Source organism: Giraffa tippelskirchi, chromosome 13 (assembly GCF_054371585.1).
Source record: "Giraffa tippelskirchi isolate mGirTip1 chromosome 13, T2T-mGirTip1v1.2.pri, whole genome shotgun sequence".
Classification (NCBI taxonomy): domain Eukaryota; kingdom Metazoa; phylum Chordata; class Mammalia; order Artiodactyla; family Giraffidae; genus Giraffa; species Giraffa tippelskirchi.
In genome coordinates, this window is record NC_137287.1 from 6260749 (window position 1) to 6285706 (window position 24958).

The 24958-nt window shown below is 54.3% G+C and overlaps 2 protein-coding genes across 10 annotated transcripts; one reads left to right on the forward strand and one right to left on the reverse strand.

Annotated features, from left to right (window-relative positions):
• Positions 1 to 1112: 1112 nt before the first annotated feature.
• On the reverse strand, positions 1113 to 21342 carry ACTL6B (actin like 6B). 9 transcript variants are annotated; one of them, XM_081556170.1, is made up of 17 exons: positions 19066 to 19140; positions 16506 to 16617; positions 13393 to 13756; positions 12789 to 12942; positions 10991 to 11067; positions 10648 to 10813; positions 10247 to 10347; positions 7341 to 7438; positions 6594 to 6688; positions 6422 to 6528; positions 5623 to 5712; positions 5396 to 5457; positions 5133 to 5247; positions 4943 to 5023; positions 4741 to 4836; positions 4462 to 4548; positions 1113 to 1415 (listed from the first exon to the last, which is right to left on the reverse strand). In XM_081556170.1, exons 6-17 carry the CDS (start codon positions 10670 to 10672, stop codon positions 1335 to 1337), a joined length of 1038 nt encoding a protein of 345 aa, XP_081412296.1. In that variant the 5' UTR covers positions 10673 to 10813; positions 10991 to 11067; positions 12789 to 12942; positions 13393 to 13756; positions 16506 to 16617; positions 19066 to 19140; the 3' UTR covers positions 1113 to 1334. The 9 variants fall into 9 exon arrangements, with proteins under 9 accessions (XP_081412296.1, XP_081412300.1, XP_081412298.1 ...); XM_081556174.1 differs by lacking the exons at positions 13393 to 13756; positions 16506 to 16617; positions 19066 to 19140 and adding exons at positions 20424 to 20704; positions 21267 to 21342 and having other exon boundaries at positions 12778 to 12942; XM_081556172.1 differs by lacking the exons at positions 13393 to 13756; positions 16506 to 16617; positions 19066 to 19140 and adding an exon at positions 20424 to 20704.
• On the forward strand, positions 19555 to 24773 carry GNB2 (G protein subunit beta 2). Its single transcript, XM_081556176.1, has 10 exons — positions 19555 to 19668; positions 21969 to 22114; positions 22324 to 22362; positions 22482 to 22588; positions 22887 to 22950; positions 23033 to 23195; positions 23280 to 23346; positions 23707 to 23908; positions 23999 to 24215; positions 24298 to 24773. Exons 2-10 carry the CDS (start codon positions 22058 to 22060, stop codon positions 24402 to 24404), a joined length of 1023 nt encoding a protein of 340 aa, XP_081412302.1. The 5' UTR covers positions 19555 to 19668; positions 21969 to 22057; the 3' UTR covers positions 24405 to 24773.
• The last annotated feature ends 185 nt before the right edge of the window (positions 24774 to 24958 follow it).

Sequence of the window (24958 nt, forward strand, 5' to 3'; positions counted from 1 at the left end):
CCTCCTGCTTCTTCCCCTCCCGGTGTCCTAGGGGACTCTGTCCTAAGCGCCTTACCACGAACACCTCTGCCCCTTCCTCATTGGCCTCGCAGGCTCCCTAGTACCCACATGCTGAACACATTAGCTGCTTTCCCTGTTTGGACTCAGGGGATCCCCAGCTGAAGGGGCTACAGGAGTGTGACCTGGGGTTTGGTCTGTCCCATTGTCTGTCTGAAAGCGAGGCTCAGGCTCTTGCCAGCTGCTGGGGAGGGGTTGCATGGGTAGGAGCCCATGGTCAGGCGGGACCAGAGAGTGCTGCAGGATGGGGGTCCTGCCTGGAGTCGGGGATCGGTAGGTCAAGGCCCATCAGGCATCGGTGGAAAGAGTCCTGACCGAGACCGTGGGCAGAGCTGGGTGACGTTGGACAACTCATGGTCCTCCGTGGGCACCTGCGCCTCTCTGGTGACCAAAGGACTTGGACCACACGAGTTTCCATCTTTTTGGGGTCTGGGGGCCTCAGAACACACGTCACAGACACAAACTGCTAAGTTTTACCTACAATTCCAGGCCGAGGGCGCAGGTCCCCAATCCCCGCGGAGGACCGCAGCACAACGAGCTCTGGAATAGGGCTCAAGGAGCCGGTGTCCGGGTCTCCCTGGGAAACCTCGGTTCCTACCCAAGCTGGGAGGGAAGTTCTGAGCTGCTGCTGGGGCGAACCAGTGCCCCAGTCCCTGTCCCACACTTGTCACCACCTAGCGCCCCGGGAAAAGACAGCGCTTACCGGCTCACCTGAGCTGTGGATCCAGGGGTGCTTAAGTGCGGCCTCGCCAGAGGTCAGAGGCCCCGCCCCGCCCCCGGGGCTGCCCCCGGCTCCGTCCCGCCCCGGCTGCCTCCTCCCCCAACTCGGCTTCCCTCTGCGGCTTTATTGAGCGTCTCTAGCAGGTACTCGTTTCGTGATCCTCCCTGGATTGCGCCGCTCTGGAACCCGAGGCATCCGGGATCCCGCGGCTCTGCCCCCGCCCGCAGACTTTGCCCCGGTATCCACCGTGTAATTCCGAATGGATGTAGTTGTGGCCCTCGCCCTCCTCCCTCCAGACTCCTGCCCCAACTGCCCACCCCCAAAGAGGCCAAACTTTTTTTTTTTCTTAAAACATGTTTACTCCATTTAACCCAGAAACTTCACAATCAAGAGGACAAGTGGGGAGGAGAACAAAAGGGGGGCGATGGGAGCGTTGGTGGGGGGGGAGGCTGTCGATCCTGCGCTTGCAGAGCCGAGGTGGGGGAAACCGTCTCCTTCCGTTCGCTTTCCCTCCCCCACCGCTGCGGGCGGGCCTGTGGGTGGGGAGGGGGCGCCCTCAGGGGCACTTCCGCTCCACGCACTGCTTCCCGCCCTCCTCATATTCCTGCTTGGAGATCCACATTTGCTGGAAAGTGCCCTGGGTGGGTGGGGCGCACGACATCAGCGGTCAGGGAGGCCCAGGAGCGAGAGAAAGCAGGTTCCCCACACTCCACCCGTGGAGGTTCGGAATCCTCCCCCTCCCAAGCCCACACTGCTCCCGCAGCCACCAACTTGCCCCATCTCCCTGTCCCCTCCTTCGTATTCAGAAGGCGGATACCCGCTTCATACCGTTCAATCAACGATGCATTCATCAAGCATTTACTGAGCACCTGTCTGCTCGGAGCCCAGGGCGGTTCGAGCTGGGAAGTGGACCTTCCAGCCGCAGGCCAGCGAACCGGCGCTCCAACACTCCATATCCCCTCTCCACCAGATACCCTGTAACTCCATCAGGCCTTACATGCCAAGTCTCCCTCCTTCCCAAGAAAAATCTTTCTTCCACCCTCCTCACCATTCTGACACCACCTAACATCAAGGTGGGGAAGATGTCTTTACTCTGGCACCCCACTCCCACCCCTGTTGAAATACGCCCCTTGAGGTCCCCCAAACCTGGCACTTTAGACTGTACCATCTCTAGGATTACTTGCGTCTGCCTGAAAGTTGGTGTGTGTGTCCCTGTTTCTGGACACACCTTCCTGGACCACGTCACCTCTCCCTTGGCTTCTGCTTACTGCGCCAAAGCTCCACCCTCCCCACCATCTTCAGTTTCCAAAGCAGATCTCCGTGCTGAGTTCCCGACCCAAATTCTCAACTGTCTTGCGGACACCTGGTCCTCAGTGTCTCCTGGGACCTCACACATTCAACATGTCCATGACTGCTGTCACCATCTTTGCCCAGCCCTGCCTCAAACCTGCTTCTTTGGTCTTTCTCGCCTTCTACAGTTGCCCTGTCCAAATCCAGTGGCCCCTTGCCACGTGGAACACTTGAAATGCAGCTAGTCCAAAATGAAATGTGCTCTACGTGTCAAGTCTGCACTGGGTATTGAAGACTAAATCCAGAGGATGTAAAATGTCTCAAATTTTATATTGATGACATATTGAAATGTTAACACTTTGAATAAGTAAGTGTGTTAGTCGCTCAGTCGTGCCGACTCTTTGCGAACCCATGGACTGCAGCCCACCAGCCTCCTCTGTCGATGAGATTTTCCAGGCAAGGATACTGGAGTGGGTCGCCATTTCCTTCTCCAGGGGATCTTCCCAACCCAGGGATCAAACCCGGGTCTCCTGCACTTCAGGCAGATTCTTTACCAACTGTGCTACAAGGAAACTCAATACTTTGAATGTATTGGATTCAATACGATATAGTCTTAAAACTTAATGTGTTTCTTTGGACTTTAAAAAAATATGGCTACCAAGCAATTTTAAATGACATACATGACTCATGTTACATTCCTCTTGGACAGCACTGCCAAGGGCCAGCATCCTGGGTCTCATCCTTGACCCCTTTCCCTCTTACCTCTCGTATCCAAACAGTGCCCACATTCTGTCAGTCGGACCTCTGATAAGTTCCCAACTCTCTCTCCCCCACATCTGCTCTGCTGCCAACCCCGGGCCACAGTGGAGACCACGGTAGCCCTCTCCAACCCACTCTCTGCTCTGCAGCCCAGGTTGTGTGTAACTGCTGAGTCATGTCTGACTCTGTGTGACCCCATGGACTGTAGCCTTCCAGGCTCCCCTGTCCACGGGGATTCTCCAGGCAAGAATACTAGAGTGGGTCGCCATGCCCTCCACCAGGGGATCTTCCCAACCCAGGGATCAAACCTAGGTCTCCCGCATTGCAGGCAGATTCTTTACCGTCTGAGCCACCAGGGAAGTCCAGGTGAGCTTCCTCAACTCTGACCCCACAGCATCTACCTCCTGCCTGTGGCCTTGCCTGACTCTCCCCTGGGGCTACACACCCTCTCTCTTGCATTGCCTCCTAAGTTCTCACTTTTCCATCTCAGCTTGAAGGCTCCTTAGAGGCCCTTCCTGACCCCTGAATGAGATCAGGTCTTCCTTTGAAGCAACACCCCACACTTTGTGGTGACCTCCTGTTTGATTGTCTTGGCTTCCAGACTGTCCCCACGCACGAAGGCAGGGACTAGGTTGGGCTGTCTGTCCAGGTGCACAGGAGGCTTGCCACGACTGTGCGACTGATACTCTCCCAACCCTGAGCTATCTTCAGAGGGTCAGTCTCTGTCACTCTGACCCTTGCTTCTGTCCCTTTGGGGGTACCTCCTCTAGCTGATATCCTCCTTGTCCTGTCATGACCCTGTTGTCCCCCTCTGTGTGGCTGACACCTGTCAGATGCAGTTTGCATCTTTACCTTTCTGCTCAACATCTTGCCCACGCCCCAGCAGCTGCTCCAGACTGAATTCCCCACCTATCACCGCAGAACCACCCTGACTGCTGCCTTAGGTTTGTCCCTTGCTCACCACCCTATGCCCACCACTACCCATTCCATGACTCTAGGACAACAGAAAGAGCCTCCCGTCAAGGTCCCCTAGAATTCAGCTCTTACCCCCATCCCCAAAGACCCATGTCGGACATAACCTTCTCAAACATGCCTGTGGCCATCACATCACCTTGCCCCAAACCTCTAGGGGCTCACCCTGGCACAGCTGCTAAGTCACTTCAGTCGTGTCCGACTCTGTGTGACCCCATAGACGGCAGCCCACCAGGCTTCGCCATCCCTGGGATTCTCCAGGCAAGAACACTGGAGTGGGTTGCCATTTCCTTCTCCAGTGCATGCAAGGGAAAAGTGAAAGTGAAGTTGCTCAGTTGTGTCTGACTCTTAGCGACCCCATGGACTGTAGCCTACCAGGCTCCTCCATCCATGGGATTTTCCAGGCAAGAGTACTGGAGTGGGGTGCCATTGCCTTCTTCAGACCCTGGCACAGAGACCACCACAATCTCATCCCAGCCAACCTGTCTGGCTTCCTGTCCTCTGCTCCCTGCTTTGTGTCCTGAGGTTGCATTCACCTTTCTGGGAGCACTGACTGCCCTTTCATAAACAATGAGCGAATGAGGCAGCAGGCAAGGCAGTGGGGGCAGTCTGGATCTACCCTTCCCCACATTCGACCCTAGACCAGGGCCCTCCCCTCTCACCAGTGAGGCCAGGATGGAGCCACCGATCCAGGGGCTGAACTTGCGCTCCATGGTGCTGTTGCTGGCGATGAGCTTCAGTCTCATGCTCTGGGAAGAAAGAAGGGCTGGGGAAGCAGACACCTGGTTCTGGGAAGTGGGAAGGGACAGGGCCCGGAGTGGGGAAGCCATTGCCGGAAGGAGCCGCTTTGGTGGCCAGAATACTGGCTCAGTGTGTGGGAAGGAGGAAGGACTTGGTGCTGAAGGGCTGGCCCAGGGCCCTGGCCGGGGGTGGGCTCCTACCGGTGGAGTCTTCTGGGAAAGCTCTCGATTGAGCCTGTCAGTGAAGCCCTGCAGGAGCGTGTTCCCGCCGGTGACGATGACACTGCCGTAGAGGCCCTGAGAGCAGGGAGGAAGAGTGAACGGTCAGGGCACGGCCCCGCCCTGCCCCCTACACCCCCACTTCTGCTGGACCCCTCCACCCAGACACAGGCTTGGGCCTCACCGGACGAATGTCAATGTCGCACATGCCGATGCTGGTGGTCACCACGTGGCCCACCCCTAACATGGTGTTCCCTGACAGGCCCTGTGGAGAAAGGTGACTGGGCTTTGGGCCCTCTGTCCCCTCTCCCCAGACCCCTGTCATCCTTAGCTTCCCCCCAGCCCCGGGATCCAGGGACTCCAGCCAGCCCCACCTTGACATTGGAGGGATCAAACAGGCCCTCAGGGATGCGGAGCCGCTCCGCACCGTAGTCTGTGTTGTAGCCGTTGGGCATCTCGTAGTGCACTGTGGGCATCTGCGCAGCCACCCTGCCCAGGAAGGAGTGAGATTCTGCTTGGGGTGTTCCTGAAGGACCAGAGGACCACCCCCCCGAGCTCCAGGCCTGCCCCTTTCGGTGGGAAAGGGCACAGCCGTGGGCCAGCCGTGGGCCCCACCCCAGCCGTGGGCCCCACTCACTGCTCATCGTAGGGAGAGTCTGAGACCTGCAGCACGGAGGCCTGGAAGTCCTGGATCACCTCCTGAGAGCCCAGGGACGTGGTCAGGGCTGGGTTCCCTTCTCAGGCCCCACCCCCACCCCACCTTCAGGGCCTCTGCCCTCCCCTCTGCTCATGGTGGGGGAGGGTGGTGAGGGAGGGAATAGGAGCTGAGGGGGTGGTTTCCTGGGACCCCCTTCAGTGCCTCACATTGCACATGTAGTTATGCCACGACTTGGAAACCTGAGGTAACTTCTCCTTCTTCTTCCAGTTTGGGGGTGCGCCCTCCCGTACCGGCTCCTGCAGGGGCACAGCCTGTGATCGCCCTTCACATCCCACACTGGCCCAACCTGTCCTGTCCACACCTGCCTGCCCAGCACTCGCCAGCTCTGCGGCTAATAGGCACCAGGTTCTCTGTTCTGTTGCCCAGAAAAGGTGTTTCTCCCCCTTCCCTATTAGAGGAGAGAGAATGGGGAGAGGCCACCCCATGGATGCTGTGCAAGCAGTGGGTACAGACGATCTAAAAGACCTCGGTCAGAGAACATTGAGGGCTTGGAGAATCCAGTAGGAGGCCAGACCTTAAGGAAACAGCCTTTTACTGAGACATGTTCCACGTGGGGATCTCTTGCATGCAGGGTCTCATTTAATACTAGCAGCAGCCCTACATGCAGTTTTTCCACTGCATGGATCCACAAGGGAGGAAACTGAGGTTCAGGAGCTTCAGTCTCATGCTCTAGGTCACACAGTTCTTCTGTGGCAGAAGCAGACCTTGAACCTGGGTCTATTGGACCCCAGAACCCCCCACACTGGCCCTCACACACACATCCTTCTAGCAGTTGGCTGTGGGACCTTGGCCATGTCCCTCAGCCTGTCCAGATCTCTGATGCCTCAATTGCAAATTGAGGAGCCAGGATCCTCTTGGGGCCTGGCTGCTCTCCGCCCTGATATCTGATGGGTCAGGGGGTTGACAGTCATAGGGTCAGTGCCCAGGACATCCCAGAGGCTCCACCTTGGCTGCGATCATGTAAGGTGGGATGATGTCAATGGCCATTTCCTGGAAGAGCTCTCGGCACTGCATGGAGATGAAGTCCCCTGCCAGGGGTGACTTGACAATGCCTGGAAAGGAGGGGGTGTCATTGCCTGGTCTCTCAAGGTGCCCCCGACCCCTATCGAGGCCCCACCTTGTTGCAGGACGTAGCCATCATGCACTGGAATGGCCGTCGTGTGGGTGGCCCCACTGTCCAGCACCAGACCTGTGGAGCGTCCATTTGCAAAGCTGGTATGGGAGGGGTAGGTCAAAGAGCCAACAGCAGTGAACAAGGAGGCTGAAAGCTGATCTGGCCTACTCTCTGCTCTCCTAGGTCCAGCCCAATCCCAGTCTACAAATCTTTCCTTCTAGCCTGTGACCCATTTGCTAGAGAAAGGCAGCTGAGACCCTTGCCACTTTTTTCTTGTCTAAATCACACTTTCTTCCTCTATTCCTCCTTCCTTCTGAATATCCAGCCTCTCTTTTTAGTCTTAGTTCTATGTCCCATGGGATCCATGAAATTAGGGTCTAAATAGCCTCAGTGCCTGGCACAGAGTACAATGCAAAGCTGATCCTTTTAGAAAAATAAATGGGAAGGGAACATCTCAGTGTTATGTACCCTTCCCTTCTCTCTCCAGCCCCAGCCCCTGTTGTCTACTTGTCCCAACTCTCCACGCTCAGCCTGATCCAAGGAATGGGAAAGGACCACTGGTCTGGCCACCCCAAGATACAAAGCACTCAGCTCCCAAGGGCTCTTTGCATTAATGGGGCTTGGGGGTGGGGGATGTCTGCCCATCCAGGATATTTATCTCCATAGAATCAGGCCCAGCCTCCATCTCAATGCACCACAAACTCCACCTTGACTCTCCATTCTCACAGAGCAGCTTAACCCAGAGGATACGCAGTAAGCACAGCTGTCTTGCATAAGAAGAAAGCAGGAATGTTGTACTGCTCAAACATCAGCTCTGTCAGCTTCTCCCGTTTGGCCCGTGTGTTCCACTGGGGAGAAAGTACAAGAGGGGAACTTTCAGGAAATGAAAGGCACGAATCTATGTACACACCTTCCACATACACAGACCTGTTTTGCACTGAGGACAGAGGTCAGGTCCCCTGACCCTCGTAGGTCTTTAGAATGTTGGAACTATACAGAATTTGAAATATCACAATTAAAACCCAACTGAAGAAAATAAAACTCAGAGAAGGAAGCTGGCCAAGATCACACAGAAAGCTTTTGGTAGAGCTGGGTCTAGAGTCACAGTCTCTCGACTCCTAGCCCAGTGCTTTCTATTGTGCAATACACACTCCAGGCCAACACTCCCCACCCCACCCCACCCGCCCCCGACAAGACCCCAGTACATCCCTCTTTCCCACTCTAATCCTCTCAGAGATAAGAAAGCTGAAAAAGAACATTTCTGGGTAAAAATGTTGGATTGAATACAAACATTTACTTTTATTCTCTCCCAGGGTACGCAGGCAGTTGTGTTTGACTCTTTGTGACCCCATGGATTGTAGCCTACAAGTCTCTTCTGTTCATGGGATTTTCCAGGCAAGAATACTGGAGTGGGTTGCCATTTCCTTCTTTAGGGGAATCTTCCTGACCCAGGGATCGAACCTGCAACTCTTAAGTCTCCTGCATTAGTAATATAGTCTCCTGCATTACCACTAGTGCCACCTGGGAAGCTCTTATTCCTTCCCAAGATCCCAGCAAAATTATAATTAAGGGAGAATTAAAAAAACAACAACCATAAACCCACAAAAGCCAACAGGCGCATAAAAAGATGCTCAACATTTTTGGCCATTAGGGAAATGCAAATCAAAAGCACAATGAGGGACTTCTCTTGTGGTCCGGTGGCTAAGACTCTGCACTCCCAATGCAGGGGACCTGGGTTCAATCCCTGGTCAGGAACTAGATTCCATATGCCACAACTAAAGATCCCACATGTTGTAACATGTGCTACAACTAAGACCTGACACAGCCAAACAGATAAATATTTTTTAAAGATAAATAAAAAGTAACATTCATGGGACAGGAAAGAGCTCCTGGAAAATAAAAATAGAGGAGCAGAAATTAAAAGCTTTATAGAAGAGTTGAAAAATAAATTGAGGGAATATCTTGGAAATTAGAGGAAAGAGATATATAAAATATAAAAGATGAAAACATTAGAAGAAAACCAGTTTAGGAGATACAAAATCCAAATAATAGGATTTCCTAAGAGAGAACAGAGAAAATTGAAAGAAATAAATCAACAAATAAGTAATTAAAATTTTTAACTGAATTGAAAGACATAAGTTTCCAAATTAAAGAAACACATTGAGTGTCCAGAACCGTGAACAAAAATAAACCAATATAATATTGTGAAACTGTAAAACACTGAGGACAAAGTGAAAATTTTATAAACTCTCAGAAACAAAAATAAGTTACATCAAAGTATCAGGAAGTAAATGACCTTGACTTTCTTGATGGCAACAGTAGATGCTGGAAGACATTGAAGAAGTGCCTTCAAGATTACATAAAAATGGATTTCCCTGGTGGTCCAGTGGCTAAGACTCTGCACTCCCAATGCAGGGGGCCTGGGTTCAATCTCTGGTAAACGCATGCCACAACAAAGACTGAAGATTCCATGTGGCACAACTAAGACCTAGCACAGCCAAGTAAATAATTTTTTAATAAAAAAGTTCCAAACAAAAACTATTTCCAACCTGGAGTGTTATACCTAGCTAAACTATACCTCCAAGGTCAGCCATGCAAAGTCTCAAAAATGTTACTTCTTATGTCCTTTCTAAAGCAATTACTGGAAGATGTGCTCCATGAAAACAAGGGAGAAAATCAAGAAAAGAGTCATGATCCACAGGAAACAGAGCTTCTAATACAGGAGAGAGGTGCAGTGTTTCCTTAAGATGAAGGTGAAGGGAGATGTCAGGATTATAGCTACATCTTCTGCATAGAAGCTAACTAGTCTAAAACAGAGCAGGTCAGTAGGCTTCTGGAGAGATTTCTTGAAGATGAAATTGATGGAACACCTAAAGCAATTAATGTCCTGAGGAAAGATAAAGATAACTGATGAATAATTTCAGGTCACATTATTAAGTAGATAGAAAATGAAGAAAAACAGAAACACAGAAAATTTTCAGTGCTATAGAAAACAAATAATTGCACAAGGGAGGAAAATAAACCATAGTTTATGGCCTGTCTCAGCATACAGGCTGATTAGCATACATATGAGTATAAATACTGAATCTTAAAAAAAAACAAACCCTAAACTGCAACTGTACTTCAAGTAAGAAAAAATGTGTGTGGTGTGAGTTGGGGAGGAAAGAGAGCTAAGTGCTCATTTTCTATAGTGGGAAATCCATAGATAATACCTAGAGCTAAAAAAATTCACCATCAGCGATTTATGATATTTAGAGATATAAAAGGTAATGGCAAAAAAATAAAAAAGCTAAAAGAGAGAAAAGCAATTGTTTCTGGAAAAGGGGTAATAGAAGGAGGAGGCCGTGCATGGCAGTTTATAAAAAAAAAAAATTGATTCTATATAGGTGTATATAACATTGACCAAAAATTTCAGTTAAAAGGTCACACGGGGACTTGGGGGGTGGGGCAATGTGTAAGGATGACTGGGGGAAAGGCAAGTGGAGAGAGCAGGAGAAGAGAAGGAGGCAAAGAGACTAACCCAGGGAGGAAGGAAAGTGGTTGAACCTGACGGAGTTGGAAGGGAAGTTTGAAAAGCAAAGAGGAGTGATTAATGGCTTGAGGAGAGGTGAGTGGCCAGCCCCGGGGCTGGAGTAGGGGCTGGACGACGAACTTACCGGGGCCTCTGACATGAGCACTGGGTGCAGGTTTGGCTCAGACTTGACATGCTTGCTGTAGGTGTGATCCAGGATTGCACGGAAGCACTCCCAGTCCTCAACTGGGGCCAGGACACCATTGGAGAGATGAGGATGGGCAGGCAGGGGTCCAGAAACAGGAAGGAAGGAGGGAAGCCAAGTCCAGGGGAGGGCAAGTGAGACAAGGTCCAGCAGAAATCCCCCCTTTCCCAGGAATCTGGTGGCCCCTTGTGAGAAACCAGGCAGCTTTGGGAAGTAGTGAGGGCATCGCTGGGACTTGGGCAGCTGCAAGGAATACTCCGTGAATGTGGGGTCCTGTGCCCCGGGCTGTGGGGTGTGGGTTCTGGGTCTGTGTCAGGAGCCAGTAGGTGGGGGCCCCATACTCATGCCATTCTTGAGGGGAGACATGACTTCCGCTCCATCTCGAGGCACGTGGAGGGCGTTGGTGTCGATGTGAAAGATTTTCCCTTTCTTCTCTTTCTCCCCCTCCAACTCCAGCCCGCCCCCCTCCTCCGCGGCCAGCAGCCCCACCGTGGTGGGGAAGTCAGCCTGGAGCAGGGCATGGACAGGAGAGAAAGCCATATCTTGCAGGGCCCTCAGCCCACCCCCTGGGTTTACTCCCACATTCCCGCTCAGAAGAGCTTTTCTCTGGGCGCTGAGAGCCCTGGATGACTGGGAAGCCTGGAGGGAAGCCCTAGGATTTGGGCAGGGGGCTGGAAGGCTCACCTTGGGGCAGTCCTCCCCAGCGTACCCAGCGCGGACTGAGAAGGAGCCAATGTCAAAGACCAGCGCCCCCACCTCATCTGTGCGGGAGACAAACTTGTGAGGGGTTGGCTCCCAAACTCTCTCTCCGTGGATTGCTCCGAGAGGAGATCCGGGCAGAGCCACCTTCAACCCGGAAGGGTCAGGTGGGAGCTCGGCCAGGAGTTCAGGGTCCTGGGAGTGGGAGATCAAGACTCCAAAGTCCCTTTCTGCCCAGTGGCCCTGTTCAGGCCACTCTCCTTGCCTGGCTAGGGGCCGGGCGGAGACGGGTTGAATGGTGGCGAGGTTGGGCCGGGTACGCGCAAGCATTCCGAGGAGGGTCGAAGGTTGGAGTGATACAGGACCCAAACCCGGGGCTGGACCCGCTCGAGCGCAGAGGTGACAGGCCCCAGGGTGCCCAGAGCTTGGGTTGCGTGGGTTCGGGGCGCTGGGACTCTGGCGAGGCCGCGCCAGGCTGGAGATCCCGAAGCCTGAGGCTCGCTCACCTCCGCCGTAGACGCCCCCGCTCATAGTGCCCTCTCAGCACTGCTCGCGGCCCGTGGGCGGCGGCAGGATCAGCACCGAGGCGGCCGGACAGCTCCCGGGATCCGGGCGGGGCGGGGCGCGGGACGGCCAATCGGGAGGCCAGGTCCCCCGCCCCCAACGGCGCCGCCGATTGGCCGAGAGGCGAGACAATAACCCGGCGGGGGCCGCTGCTTTAAAGGGCCAGACACCTCAACCTTAGGTGGCGGGGAGGGGATTGAGGGGAGCGAAGACCTCGAGGCTGGTCCTAAGGGACAGGCCGGAAGAGAGCAGCACTACAAAAGAGATTCCTTGTCCATTCGAAGACCTGCGGGGTGATTGAAGGGGCCCTCGCTCCCTTACTTTAAAAAATGGGATCTAGGAGAGGGCGCCATACTCTTGGCGACGTGGCCATTCTCAGGCTCCTGAGCAAGATTCTGCCATATCCAGGACTGAATGAAATCTCAGGGAGACGAAGGGAAGGGAAGAGAGGGCGAGGTACGGGAAGGGGTGTGTCTCCTTTTTCTCCCTGTTTCTTTCCATCCTTGTCTTTCTGATGGCCCCTCTTTTCCTTGTCGGTCCCTGTTGGCCTTATACATACACACATGTACACACATGGCTCTCAGCTAACATATACCCTCTCTTTCATCTGTTTTTCTCAGGAGTTATTTATCAAGCAAGTAGGTTTTCCGCTAGTAGGCTACTAAGTCCTTCTGGGCTTCCAGTATGAGGCCACCTCCACAGCAGTTTTGATAGAGAAGGGGAAGGAGCAGTTTTGACAGCCTGGCTCAGCTGAGAGACTCTTATGTGAGCATGTGTGTAGGTGTGTGTCTGTATGTATGTGTTTGAGTGTGTCAGCATATGTGAGCACATGCACGTGTGTGTTAGTCATTTTCAGTCATGTCCAACTCTTTGTGGCTCCGTGGACTGTAGCCCTCTAGGTTCCTCTGTCCATGGCATTCTCCAGGCAAGAATACTGGAGTGGGTTGCCATTCCCTTCTCCAGGGATGTTCCAGACCCAGGGATCGAACCTGGGTCTCCCGCATTGCAGGCGGATTCTTTACCGCCAGAGCTACCAAGGAAAACCTTGTGCACATGCATATGTGTCTACACATGTGCATATGAATACATGCTTGTGTTGGGAGCACTCCCACCTACTTGTTTAGGGGTGAGTGGAGCATTAAGACCAGAGATAGCAGAGGAAGAGGATTCTGTGTGATGACTGAATGCCCCTGAAGTTCTCTGCTTACCAGATACTCACTCTTTAAGGGCTCCACCCTTCCTTTGCCAGAGGACAGATGGTTTGAGCTGGCTCATCCATTATCCACTGGCGACAGTGGCATTTCACATTCCCCGGGTTGGTTCTGAATCCGGACCTGGCTCCCCCGACTGGAGGCTTCAGTGGAAGGGGTGAGCTGTAGGAGAGAGCTGACTCAGGAGCTGGGAAACAAACAGTCCAGACTGAGCCTAGGGTCAGTCATCTGCCTCTATAAACTGTGGTCTGGATCAACTGGAACAGCCCCTTACTTAACCTCTCAGCGCCTCATTTCTTCATCTTTCAAAATGCTTAGATGAGAATTAAAGGAAGACACTGGATGAGAAGTGATTCTATTCATGGCCTACACGTCTCCTTTTGGTTGTCATTGAATGATGCTGCTTCACTTCCCCTTTAAATTCATCTTGTCAATTGCCACTACTCCCTCCCCATTCCAGTCTGGACCTCAGATTCAGAAACTGTCTCAGTCAGGGGAAACTTTACTGATCATGGAAATAAAGCCTCGATTTTATTGGGATTTTCCCAGATACAAAAAGGGCTCTATCAGGGTCACACAGTTCACTGGGGCAGAGCCAGCACTAGAACTCACATCTCTCATCAGCCAGTTGACAGATGATTCTGTGTCCCTCTGCAAATTTCACTGTCCCCATCTGTAGGACAGCTGAGGTGAGGACTCAATCTGATGCTAGAATCAAGTTCCTGGCTTGATTCACTCCTGGCTAAGTGTTTGGGATACAGGACTATTCAGCAAACATTGGGTCTTAAGAAAATCCCTGGGTGTTTTTGAGGCTTTAATATTATCATCCACATATTCATAGAAATCTGTAGTCTATCTAGTAAGGTAACTTTTCCTCTCATGGTTGGTACAAAAGCTACAGTGAACTATAGAACTAGACTTATCTCCCAGTCAACTGTGGCCAATTTTCATCTGTCATAGGATCTGATATGATATTCTATTGCATGATGCAAGTGGTTAAGGTAAAGTTTATTAATGTATTTCATCCATCCATTCATTCATTCAACAAACATCCTTTATGCCTACAGCATGCCAGGCATTGTGCAAGCTATGGGAATACAAAGGTGAATAAAATATATCCCTACTCTCAAGGAGTTTTAGTGCAATGGGGATCCCAGACGTGCATGAAAATGCGGTGAAATGGAGGCTCAGAGGAGGGAGGGGCTACCTTTCTCTGAGAGTCCAGAGAGACTTCCAAAAGTGAAGTCTGAGCTGAACTGTGAAGGATAAATAGGGGTCACTGGTGAACAAGGTGGAAAAGGTCTTCTACCCAGAGAACACTGTGAGCAAAGGTGTGGGGAGGTGGACATTTCTGGCATATGTGGAAATAGGAGAGTTGGATGTGAGCTGGTGGCAGAGACCAGTGTCAGGGGAAGATGAAACTACAAAAATAGTTAAATTAAAGACCGATACATTCATCCCTGAACTCTATTTTTACTTAGCAAATACAAAGCATCTGCAATGTGCCAGGCACTGTTATAAATGCTTTACAAATATTAAGTAATTTAGTCCTCATAATGATCCGATCATCATCCTCATTTTGCAGGGGAAACAGAGGCATGGAGAGGTAAGTGACTGGCCCAAAGTCACTCAGCTGGTAAAGGGACAGAGCTGAGATTTTATATATATATTTGGCTATGCCAGGTTTTAGTTGCGGCGCTCAGGATCTTTTTTTTTTTTTCTTTCTAGTTGCAGCATGTGAACTCTTAGTTGCGGCATGTGGGATCTAGTTCCCCGACCAGGGATCGAACCCCAGTCTCCTGCATTGGGAGCTCAGGGTCTTAGCCACTGAACCAGAGTTGAGATTTGAACTGTGGTATGTGAAGAGTATTGATCCTGGGGAAAATGCTGCCATGCTTCTATTCATTTCTTAGATGTTCAATGTTCTCCAGCTGTCTGATAGGCACTGGGAATAAAATGACTCACATAACTTGATGTGACTCTCACTGAGTTTAACGTCTGTTTTGGAAGATGGATGATTAAATGATTAGCTCAATAAAGTCATCTAACGGTTCTCACATTGGCTAAACCTGAGGACCTGCTAATGACAACAAAGGTGGTAGGGTCATGACCCCTAGGCCCCACATCTTGGATATGATTTGGCATCTTGTGAGGGTCCATTCATTGCTTGGTGAGCTCTCACCCAGTCCTCTGCCAGACAAACCAAGTGCCCTGGCTTCCCAGGGAGCCCCTAGGGCAGGTGGCAAGTGCCCAGAAAAAAATAGTCCAGTGAAGGCTGCAACAGGCATGGAGCCAGCATTGCAGTGGGGCACAAACAGCGGTGTAGTCAGCAAGGCAATATTTAAATGAAGAATGAGAAAATGAAAAATTTCCCAGTTGACAACAAGTGGAAGGGGAGTCGGGGTGGAAGGCATTCTTAGTAGACACGACAAGCCCCAGCCTGTGTGTCTTGCAAAGAAGTTTGGCCCTTCTCATGGAGTCAGTGGGGAACTACTGCATGGTTTATATGTGTGTGTGTGTGTGTGTGTGTGTATAATTTTATTTATGTATGTATTTTTGGCTGCTCCGGCTCTTTGTTGTAACACACTGACTTCTTCATTGCTGTGCATGGGCTTTCTCTAGTTGTAGTACGCAGGCTTCTCTAGTTGCGGAGCACAGGCTCTAGGGGGTGTGGGCTTCAGTAGTTGCCACACATGGGCTCAGCAGTTGTGGTGCACAGGCTCAGTTGCCTGGCGGCATGTGGAATCTTTAGTTCCCGGACCAGGGATTGAACCTGTGTTTCTTGCATTGGCCGCAGATTCTTAACCACTGGACTCTGCATGGTTCTGAACAGCAAAATTATATGATCCAACTCGCATTGTAGAAAGATATCTTCTAGCAGCTATTTGGTAGGTTGATTAGAGAGGGACTATCCTAAAAGACTAAGAAACAGGCAAGAACCAAGGTAATACCTGCTGGCATACAGTAGAAGGGATAGATTTAAGCAATGCTGGAGAAGTAGCATCGATGAGATGTATCCACAGATGACATTGACTGCCAGCCTTACCTCAATCGCCATCTCCCTTCTTTCTTTACGAGCAATGTTTTAGCTGGGTATATGGCTACAGACTACATTTCCCATCCTTCCTTGCATCTGGCCAACTTCTGAGTAGAAGTTTGTGGTGTCCTTAAACAGAAGAGAACTTGTGCTTCCATGCCACCCCTGCTTCCTGAGAGACGAGATTCAGGTCGAGTAGTGGGAAATGCCTGGGCCACACTGGACACAGAGGTGGAAGCCACAGGTTGAGGAGGGCCAAGATGTCCCAGAATCCTGAAGGATCTAGTTTGGGGTTGTTGCTTAAGCCACTGAGTTTTGAGGACTCTTCATTCTGGCAGCTTGGACTATAGCCTAATTGACTATCCTTTGGATATGGGGCATGAGGAAGTAAGAAGCTCCTGGGTGGATGGTGGTGCTGTTAACTGGGCCAAGAGACTCAGAGGAGGGGTAGAGCTGGGCAGGATGGGGTGGGGTGGAAGGGGATTACTTTAGTTTTGAATATGTTGAGTGTGAGACATCTATAAACAGTGGAGTGTAGTCATGGTTTTAACAACCAACTCTGCAGGGAAGGGGAACCTCAATCTCAAGCATTTGCTGACTTCCATGGTGTAAATACTCCCACCACGATGATGATGTTACTACTATCAACATGACCTCATTGAATAAGGAGCTGGGAAGAGAGGGATACAGTAGGCTCTTGTGAGCTGGTCCAAGCTGGCATTAGCTGACTCCAACAATGCACCACTGTCCAAAAACATCCAGGTGGAGATGTTCAATCTGCAGTTGGACAGACACCAAATCTGCACGAGAAGATAGAGATTGAGAGTGATGAGCAATCAGTGGGTAATGAAAGTCCCAGTAGTGATTGGAGTCACCGTGAATAACTTGGAGTGAGAAGAGGCTGAAGTCCAGATCCCAGAAAATCAGTGTTTATAGAAGATCCTGAAAGGCGGCAAAGGCTGAGGAGAAGCCTGAGAAAGAACAGTCAGAGGAGGACAAAGTGTCCCACATCGGGGCCAGATTTTCCACATGTGCTCCAGAGCTTCTGCCTTCTCATAGAAACTGGCTATCCACTGGTCATCCCCTACCTGTCTGTATCTTCACCTCTCTCTCCTCACTGTCCTTCACATTATTATCTAAACAAGCTCTAGTACTTCCCATCAAAACACAAATATCTTGATTCCACATTCTCCCACTGCTGCTGCACCTTCCTACACTCCCTCCCAGCCAAGACTCCCAAAGTTTTAGCCACCTTGGTCATCTCCCCTGCCTCATTTCTCACTTGCCCTCAGCCTGCTGCAAGCAGAGTATCCAGTGCAAAAGCTCCACACAAAGCCAGGATCAGCCTCCACGGTGGTCAATCCAATGCCCGCTTCCCAGTTCAGCCTTATCTCACCTCTCTGCAGCATTCAACAACATGTACCATTCCTTTTTGGAACACTCTTTTCTTTTGTGTTCCAGAATTCCACCTTCTCCTGATTTTCTTCTTAGCTGGCTTCTCCTTTGGCAGCTTGTTCTCCTCTGCCTGACCTTTAAATGTTGGAGTTTCTCAGGGCTTGGTCTGAGGCCATCTTGTCTTTTCCCTGAACCTCTTTATGACTTCATCTGCTCTAAAATGCCACTCATTCTCAAGGCTCTATTCCAACCCAGATTCCTGCTGAGCCCCAGACCTACTTAGACTGCCACTGCTGAGCATTCTGCCTTGCACCTCTCCCAGGCACCTCAAGCCTAACACATCCCAACTTAAAACTCTTCATCTTAGGACTTCTCTGCTGATCCAGTGGTTAAGAATATGCCTTCCAAAGCAGGGGACGCAAGTTCGATCTCTGGTTGGGGGACCAAGATCCCACATGCCACCAGGCAACTAAGCCCACGTGCTATAACTAGAGAAGCCTGCGTGCTGCAACCAAGATACGACGCGGCCAAATAAAATAAATAAATAAATGTTAAAAACAAAATAAAAACTCTTGATCTTCTTCCCCAAATATATCCCCTCCCAATTGAAGTAAATGGCACTTCCAAGCCACCAGTACTGACAGTTATGCACATGGCTGTCTACCATCGTCTCTTCTGTATACACTAACCTCCCTGCAGGCAGAGGAGGGCACACAAACTCAAGGTTGTATCACCAGGGCCTAAGACATCATTGGGACTCAATAAATATTTGCTGACTGAGTTAAAGTACAGAAACCAAAGTGAGAGGAAGCAGTGTCAGATGCCTTATAGAGATAAACAAAATTGGGTTATAGTCTGAGGCTGCTAGTTTTCTAAATGACTTTAGGGAAGTCTCTTTGCTCATATGTAGATTAAGAGGAAATAGAAGTAAATTATAAGGTCTCTTCCAAATTCTAATTGACATCTATTATCTACTGTTAATATATCACTGCATGGTGAGTGCACATCAATGGAATTTGTGCATAACTAAGAACGACTTTTTAAAAAATTTTCTTTAAAAACTGATGCTTTGATGGGAATTCCCTGGTGGTCCAGTGGGTTAGGACTCTGTGCTTTCACTGCTGGGGCCCAGGTTTAATCTCTGGTTGAGGAACTAACGTGCTTCCCCCATGGTTCAGATGGTAAAGAATCTGTCTGCAATGCAGGAGACCAAGTTCCATCCCTGGGTTGGGAAGATCCCCTGGAGAAGGGACTGGCTACCCACTCTAGTACTCTTGCCTGAGAATCCCTTGGACAGAGGAGTGCTTTGAAAACTATCTGTAATGCCTTTAACAGAGGCTACATGAAAAGTGTTTGTTTTGATACTTTTAAATTGCATGAGGATTCAATGAAGGCTCTTCATTGACTTGAACTTACCAGAACATCTTCACAATCCGTTGGGATCTCGTAACTAACCAAGGTGACTTGCAGGGGAGGTAGCTATATCAATAGTCTGATTTTGTAAATTTGGAAACCGAGGCACTTAAATTCTCAGCCTTTTGCAAGGATGGTCCAGAGCGGGGTTCATCAAGAGGCTAGCATCGCACACAATAAAGTCAATAAAGCTGCCCTGGTTCATGTCTCAACTCTGCAGCCCTAGGAATCTGTTTCCACTATTTTAAATGGGAACAGTGCCAGTACTTCATAATATTTTCGTGAGGATTAAATAAGCATGGAAATCAATAAATACGATTTGTTATTACAGTGTCATGCAGCCCACTGGACAACGCGGGGGCATTGCCTGGGCAGTTTTTTCACAGCACACCTGAATTCCCAGGAGCTGGCCCGACCCCTACTCCCTCCTGCTCGGTTACCTTCGGAATGGCCGCCCTTTCCTCCACCACCTTTGAGACCCGCCGCCCGGCGCGGGTCGGAATCTCTCTAACCCCGCCCCTACACAGGGGCGTGGCCTCATAGACAGAGGCGGGGCCAAGGCGGAGAACTGGGGCGTCGAGCTCCCCTTCCCAGTCTGGAGCCGCCCAATCCGGGAGGGCGGGTCACGTGACCAGCCAGCGGTTTCACCCTCCCCTCTGCCGGTACCACCTCTGCCAGCCCCAGGGGGGATGTCTTGCGTCTTTTGGGGAAGCAAAGCATTTGTTTCGGTCCGTTCTGCTTGGAAATAGCGGGGAGAACTATCTTTGATGTGACAGGATCAATCTTTGCCCCTTAAGTGATATTGTCCTTTCCGGCCTCCCCCCACCGAGCAGTTGGTCTCGCCCAGCCGGGCCCTGGGCGCGGCGGCGACGGCCGCGTCACTGGCGGGCGGGATCCCTCCGCTCTGGGGAGAGCAGCGCCGGACGGTTGAGTTGGGGTGACTGAGGAAATCCATCCGCGTCGCCGCTGCCGCTGCCGCCGCGGAGGAAGACAGGACCTCCCGCGCTCCTCTAGCGACCCTTCGCAGAGTCCCACCGCCACAGGTACCTCCGCTGATAAAAGGAGTCCTCATCCCCCCTGCAAGCCCCAAATTCCCATGGGGGAACCTCTCTTCCGTCTGTCTCCCCGGTCTGGCCTCTCGGGAGCGGACGTAACTCTCCAGACCTCCCCTCCCTTCTTTCGGCCCCGTCGCTTCCAAACCCGGAAGGGGAACAGGGGGATCCTCGCCCCCAATTAACGCACGCGCTCCCTGCACCATCGGGGGGTGTTTCGCCTGGCCCCAGACCCCATCCTAGCCCCACCTGCCTCTTGCTCCCTGAGAAGTTGGGGGTCTAAATTCGGGGCTTCCTCTAGGCCCCGTCCCGCCCCCTTTCCCCACCACTACCACCCTCCTGCCGGCCCCTGAGTAGCACCCCTCATGTCCTCGCATTTCGCACCCCTGCTGGCGTTCGCCTTGCAGAACTCCAGAATCCTCAGAGAAGCAGGCAAGGCCGCGAGGCTGTCCCTCCCTTCGTCTCTCCTCGATTTGGGTTCTGCCCCGTCTTTTCTGGCCCCATTACCCTGGACCAGAGACCTCGGCACCCCATTCCCTTTAGTAGTCCTGACCCCACGCTAGGCTCCCAGCCCCCCCCCCCCCAGCTATCTTTTGGGCAAAATGGAGGTCGTGGGGGCCGGAGGGCCAGGCCCACTGCGCTTCGCAGCGCGGCACCGGCCCGCGCCTTCCAGCTGCCAGATCCGGGGACCCTCCCTTGTCCCCTCCCCTTCGCCCCGCCAGACCTGCGGAGGCGGTGGCACCCACATTTCTCCTTGGGACCCAGGCTCCTGTATGCCCAGAGTCCGGGGCCGCCGAGGGGGCCCTGGAAGGTGATGGGGATTGAGAGCTGGGAGCGTCGCCCCCGCCCCCAGCGGCTTCCTCCTGGCCTGCTGCTTCCTTCTGCCCGGGGCGTCTGGCGTTGCCGCCCGGCCTGGGCTGCCGGCAGCTGGAAGGAAGGGGCTTTGTCCGGAGCTGGGGAAGTAGGGTGGGGAGCTCTGCCCCCCTCCTTTCTTTGGAGGGGCGTCCTCTGGCGCTGGCGTAGAAATCTGAAGAGACCAAGGGGAAATGTCAGTGGGGAAGAGGAACGCCCAGGGCCTGGGGGAAGTGGGACCGGGTTGGGGGGGTTGGGGGGACGCCTGGGTCGGCAGAGTGCAGTGTGTTTGGCCAGATCACACAGGTGTCCAAAGTGGGGGGGGGCAGGACTTCGGGCCCTGGAGCGAAGCCAGCCAGGCCCCTGGGGCCCCGGCGCCGAGCCCGCGGCAGGGCTCTGGGGGAGCGGAGGGCGCAGGGGCTAGGCCGCCTGGGGCCGCCCGCCAAGCCCGCCCGCCGGCGCCTGGGAGAGAGCAGCCCGGCGCTTCGGGGCCCGGGACCTCTCTTCCGAGACCTAATTACTGGAGAGCGGCTCCCACGGGCTTTCTGCGGGCGCGCCGGGGCGAGCGGCCTCGGCGCTGGAGGGAGCAGCGGCTTGGGGCTGCCTTCCCCGCCACCCTCGCCTCCACCCGCCGCGGGTGGCTAATGGGGCGCAGCCGGCCCCGGGATAATCCGGGGTGAGCCGTCCCGAACCCATTAGTGCCCAATCGGCTTTTCCCAAATCCTGTAAACAGCCACCTTGGCCGGCTCTGGGGAGGGGCGGGAGGCTGGGTCGGGCGGGGGCGATGGGGCCGGGGGTGGGGTCACCCACCCTACAGGTCTCAGCCGTGGATGCGGTTGCCCTGGCAACCGGGCTAGGTGGGGGCACTTCACCAATGAGGTGCTCTCAGTCCGGGTGACGGTTGCCTAGGCAACCCCACGAACAGCCCAGCTTTCCCCTGTGGGCTCCCCCACCCCCAGTCGAAGCTGGGGGTGTGTATGTGTGGAGGGTGTGCGGCGTATGGGGGTGAATTTAACGAGGCACCGCCCCTTTTAAAATTAGGTGCTAGGAGGGCGGTGCCTGTGCGGCCGGGGCGGACGCCGGGTCTGTTTTCGAAGGGACTCTCCCCGGCACCCCCCCTCCGCCAGCCCCCCAGTTCCTGCCACGGGTGTCCCGCCCGGGCTGCAGTCCGAGGGAGGGGTTTCCCCTGCGCTTCCTCTTGCACTTCTCGCTCCGTTTCCGGGGGGCGGGAGAAAGATTGGGGAAGTCAGCTGTTGCTCGGGTCACGGCTACGTTTCTCTGGGCCGGAGACCCGGGCTCTGCCGGGGGGAACCGCGGTCACTGCTGGCGCCCCTCCCCTTCCCACCGGTGCTTACCCCTTCCGGGCCGCGCTTCGGCCCCGCCTTTACCCCCCGCTTCCCCGGCGGCCTTGGGCCTGACGTCAGCCCTGCATCCCCCAGGCCTCGGGCCAGCGGCGAGGAGCTGCCTCCCCCAGCCCTTGTCCCGCGGCCCCCAGCCGCCCCCAACCCCGCCCCACGGGCCCGGCGCCATGAGTGAGCTGGAGCAACTGAGACAGGAGGCCGAGCAGCTCCGGAACCAGATCCGGGTGAGGGCCTGGCGGGCAGCCGAGCGGGCAGGGTCCGCTGGCTTGTGTGTACCGGGCCAGGGGAAGCAGGGGAGGGGTGTGTGTGCGTGGTGGGGGGCGGTACCCTAATCTCTTCCTGTCTCATCCTTTCCTCTTCCCTGTCTAATGTTCTCTTTTCTCTTCTCCCCATCTTCTTCCCTGCCCTTCTGACGGGCTCTCGCATCTCATAGGATGCCCGAAAAGCATGTGGGGATTCAACACTGACCCAGGTGAGAGGAATCAGGGCTAGACTTGGTTGGCTTCAGGGAAGGAGCTCGGATGGGAGGCATATTTCTCCGCGGGCCCTGCTGCCGGAACCTTCCTGAGCCCATTCTGCCTCCACCTCCAGATCACAGCTGGGCTGGACCCAGTGGGGAGAATCCAGATGAGGACACGCAGGACCCTCCGTGGGCACCTGGCCAAAATTTATGCCATGCACTGGGGGACAGACTCAAGGTGGGTGAGATCGGAGCCGTGTGCCGAGCCATCGTGTTCACCCTGGGCTGAGGCAAGGTGGGCAGCAGCTGCCTTGCACATCGGGTGCCTCAAACAGGATGCCCGTGTTGGCAAGTCAGTTTGGGAAGACCTGACTCCCAGACCCTCCCAGGGGCCGGGAAACAGGACCAAACCGAGTGAGAACCTCGGGGCTGCTGCCAGAAGTTGTCTCTCACCAGATGGGAGGGGGGAAGGTGTCCTGCCTCCAGAGAGGCCTTCCCACCCTGACCCCTCTGGCTCTCCTGCCTCACTCCCGCAGGCTGCTGGTCAGCGCCTCCCAGGACGGCAAGCTCATCATCTGGGACAGCTACACCACCAACAAGGTAGGGGCGGCACCAGCGGCTGATGGGGTGGGGCTGCGGTGCCGGGCCAGCTCTCACCCTGGGCACCACCCCTCGCCCCCAGGTCCACGCCATCCCGCTGCGCTCCTCCTGGGTCATGACCTGTGCCTACGCGCCCTCAGGGAACTTCGTGGCCTGCGGGGGGCTGGACAACATCTGCTCCATCTACAGCCTAAAGACCCGTGAGGGCAACGTCAGGGTCAGCCGGGAGCTCCCTGGCCACACCGGTGAGCGGGGCCTGGGCCCTAGGGCGCGGGGAGGGGGTGCGCTGGCCTCCCTGAAAGCCCCTGCTGACCAGCCCCTTCCCCCAGGCTACCTGTCGTGCTGCCGCTTCCTGGATGACAACCAGATCATCACCAGCTCTGGGGACACCACCTGGTGAGGCCCTGCCAGCACACCAGGCAGTCGGGGCTCACCCACACTTCCTGCCAGGGCGGGGCAGGGCGGGGTGGGGCGGGGCGGGGGGGGGAGCACCGCCTCGGCTCACGCTGCAGGTAGTGCACCCCCTGCTCGAGCAGCAGCAGTGCCCTCCTTGCACACAGCTCAGCCTCTTGTTCTGGTGGCAGGAAGGAGGGATGGGGGTGCGGCCCCTCACCTGGGGCAGGAGCAGGCGCTGGCTGCCAGCACTCCCAGCGTGGAGGCGGGCTCGGGCCTGGGCTCCTGCGGCGGAGGGGTAGGGCAGAGGGCATCTGTCCTCACCCCTCTCTGACCCTTTCCTTCTTCCCGTCACCTCTCTAGTGCCCTGTGGGACATTGAGACCGGCCAGCAGACAGTGGGCTTTGCTGGCCACAGCGGGGATGTGATGTCCCTGTCCCTGGCCCCCGATGGCCGCACCTTTGTGTCAGGTGCCTGTGACGCGTCCATCAAGCTGTGGGACGTGCGGGACTCCATGTGCCGACAGACCTTCATTGGCCACGAATCTGACATCAACGCTGTGGCTGTAAGTTCTGGCCGAGCAGGGACGGCCCCTCTCTGCCAGGCTCCCGGCCCTCCCTGCAGCCTCACCCCACTCTGGTCTCATGTCCTGCAGTTCTTCCCCAACGGCTATGCCTTCACCACGGGCTCTGATGACGCCACATGCCGCCTCTTTGACCTGCGGGCCGACCAGGAGCTCCTCATGTATTCGCATGACAACATCATCTGCGGCATCACCTCTGTTGCCTTCTCGCGCAGCGGCAGGCTGCTGCTCGCAGGCTACGACGACTTCAACTGCAACATCTGGGATGCCATGAAGGGCGACCGTGCAGGTGAGACCGGGAGCTGAGCAGGGGGGCAGGCAGGGACAGGGGAACCGGGCCAGAGGGGTTCTGATGCCCCCTTCCGCCCCAGGTGTCCTCGCAGGCCACGACAACCGTGTGAGCTGCCTTGGGGTGACTGACGATGGCATGGCTGTGGCCACAGGCTCCTGGGACTCCTTCCTCAAGATCTGGAACTAACAGCCCCGACCCCAGCTGGGCCCAGGCTAGGAGGGGCCCTGCCCGTGCCCACACTACAGGCCGGGAGCTCTGGGGCTGGGTGCACACCGAGCTCCCTCCCCAGGCCACGGGGCCTTGGGTCCCTGCTCCCCTACCCAGGTTTGGTTCCTCCCGGGGCCCCCACCGTGGAGATTAAGATAGGGATAGAATGGGGAAAGAGGAAGGGCGGAAGGCCCTCATCCTTTTGCTGCCCTGGGGTTGGGGCCTCATCCCGCTGGAGGGCCAGAGGCAGGAGGTGGAAACTCCAGGGGCTGGCTTTTTTAAAACTGGTTTTATTTTAATTTTTATTATATTTTCAGTTTTTCCATAAAGGAACCAATTCCAACTCTGTACCTGGTCTTTACCCTTGCTTGTTGGTCTTCCTCACTCTAGGTCTCTGTTCCCAGCGGCAGACTGGCTAGGGGGTGGGGGGGCCCCCCGAGTAGCGGTCAGGGATAACACGCTCCCTCAGTTGGAGGCCGGGTCACAGGCATCCCACAGGCACAGCCCTCCACCCATGGTTCGGTTCCCAGGGT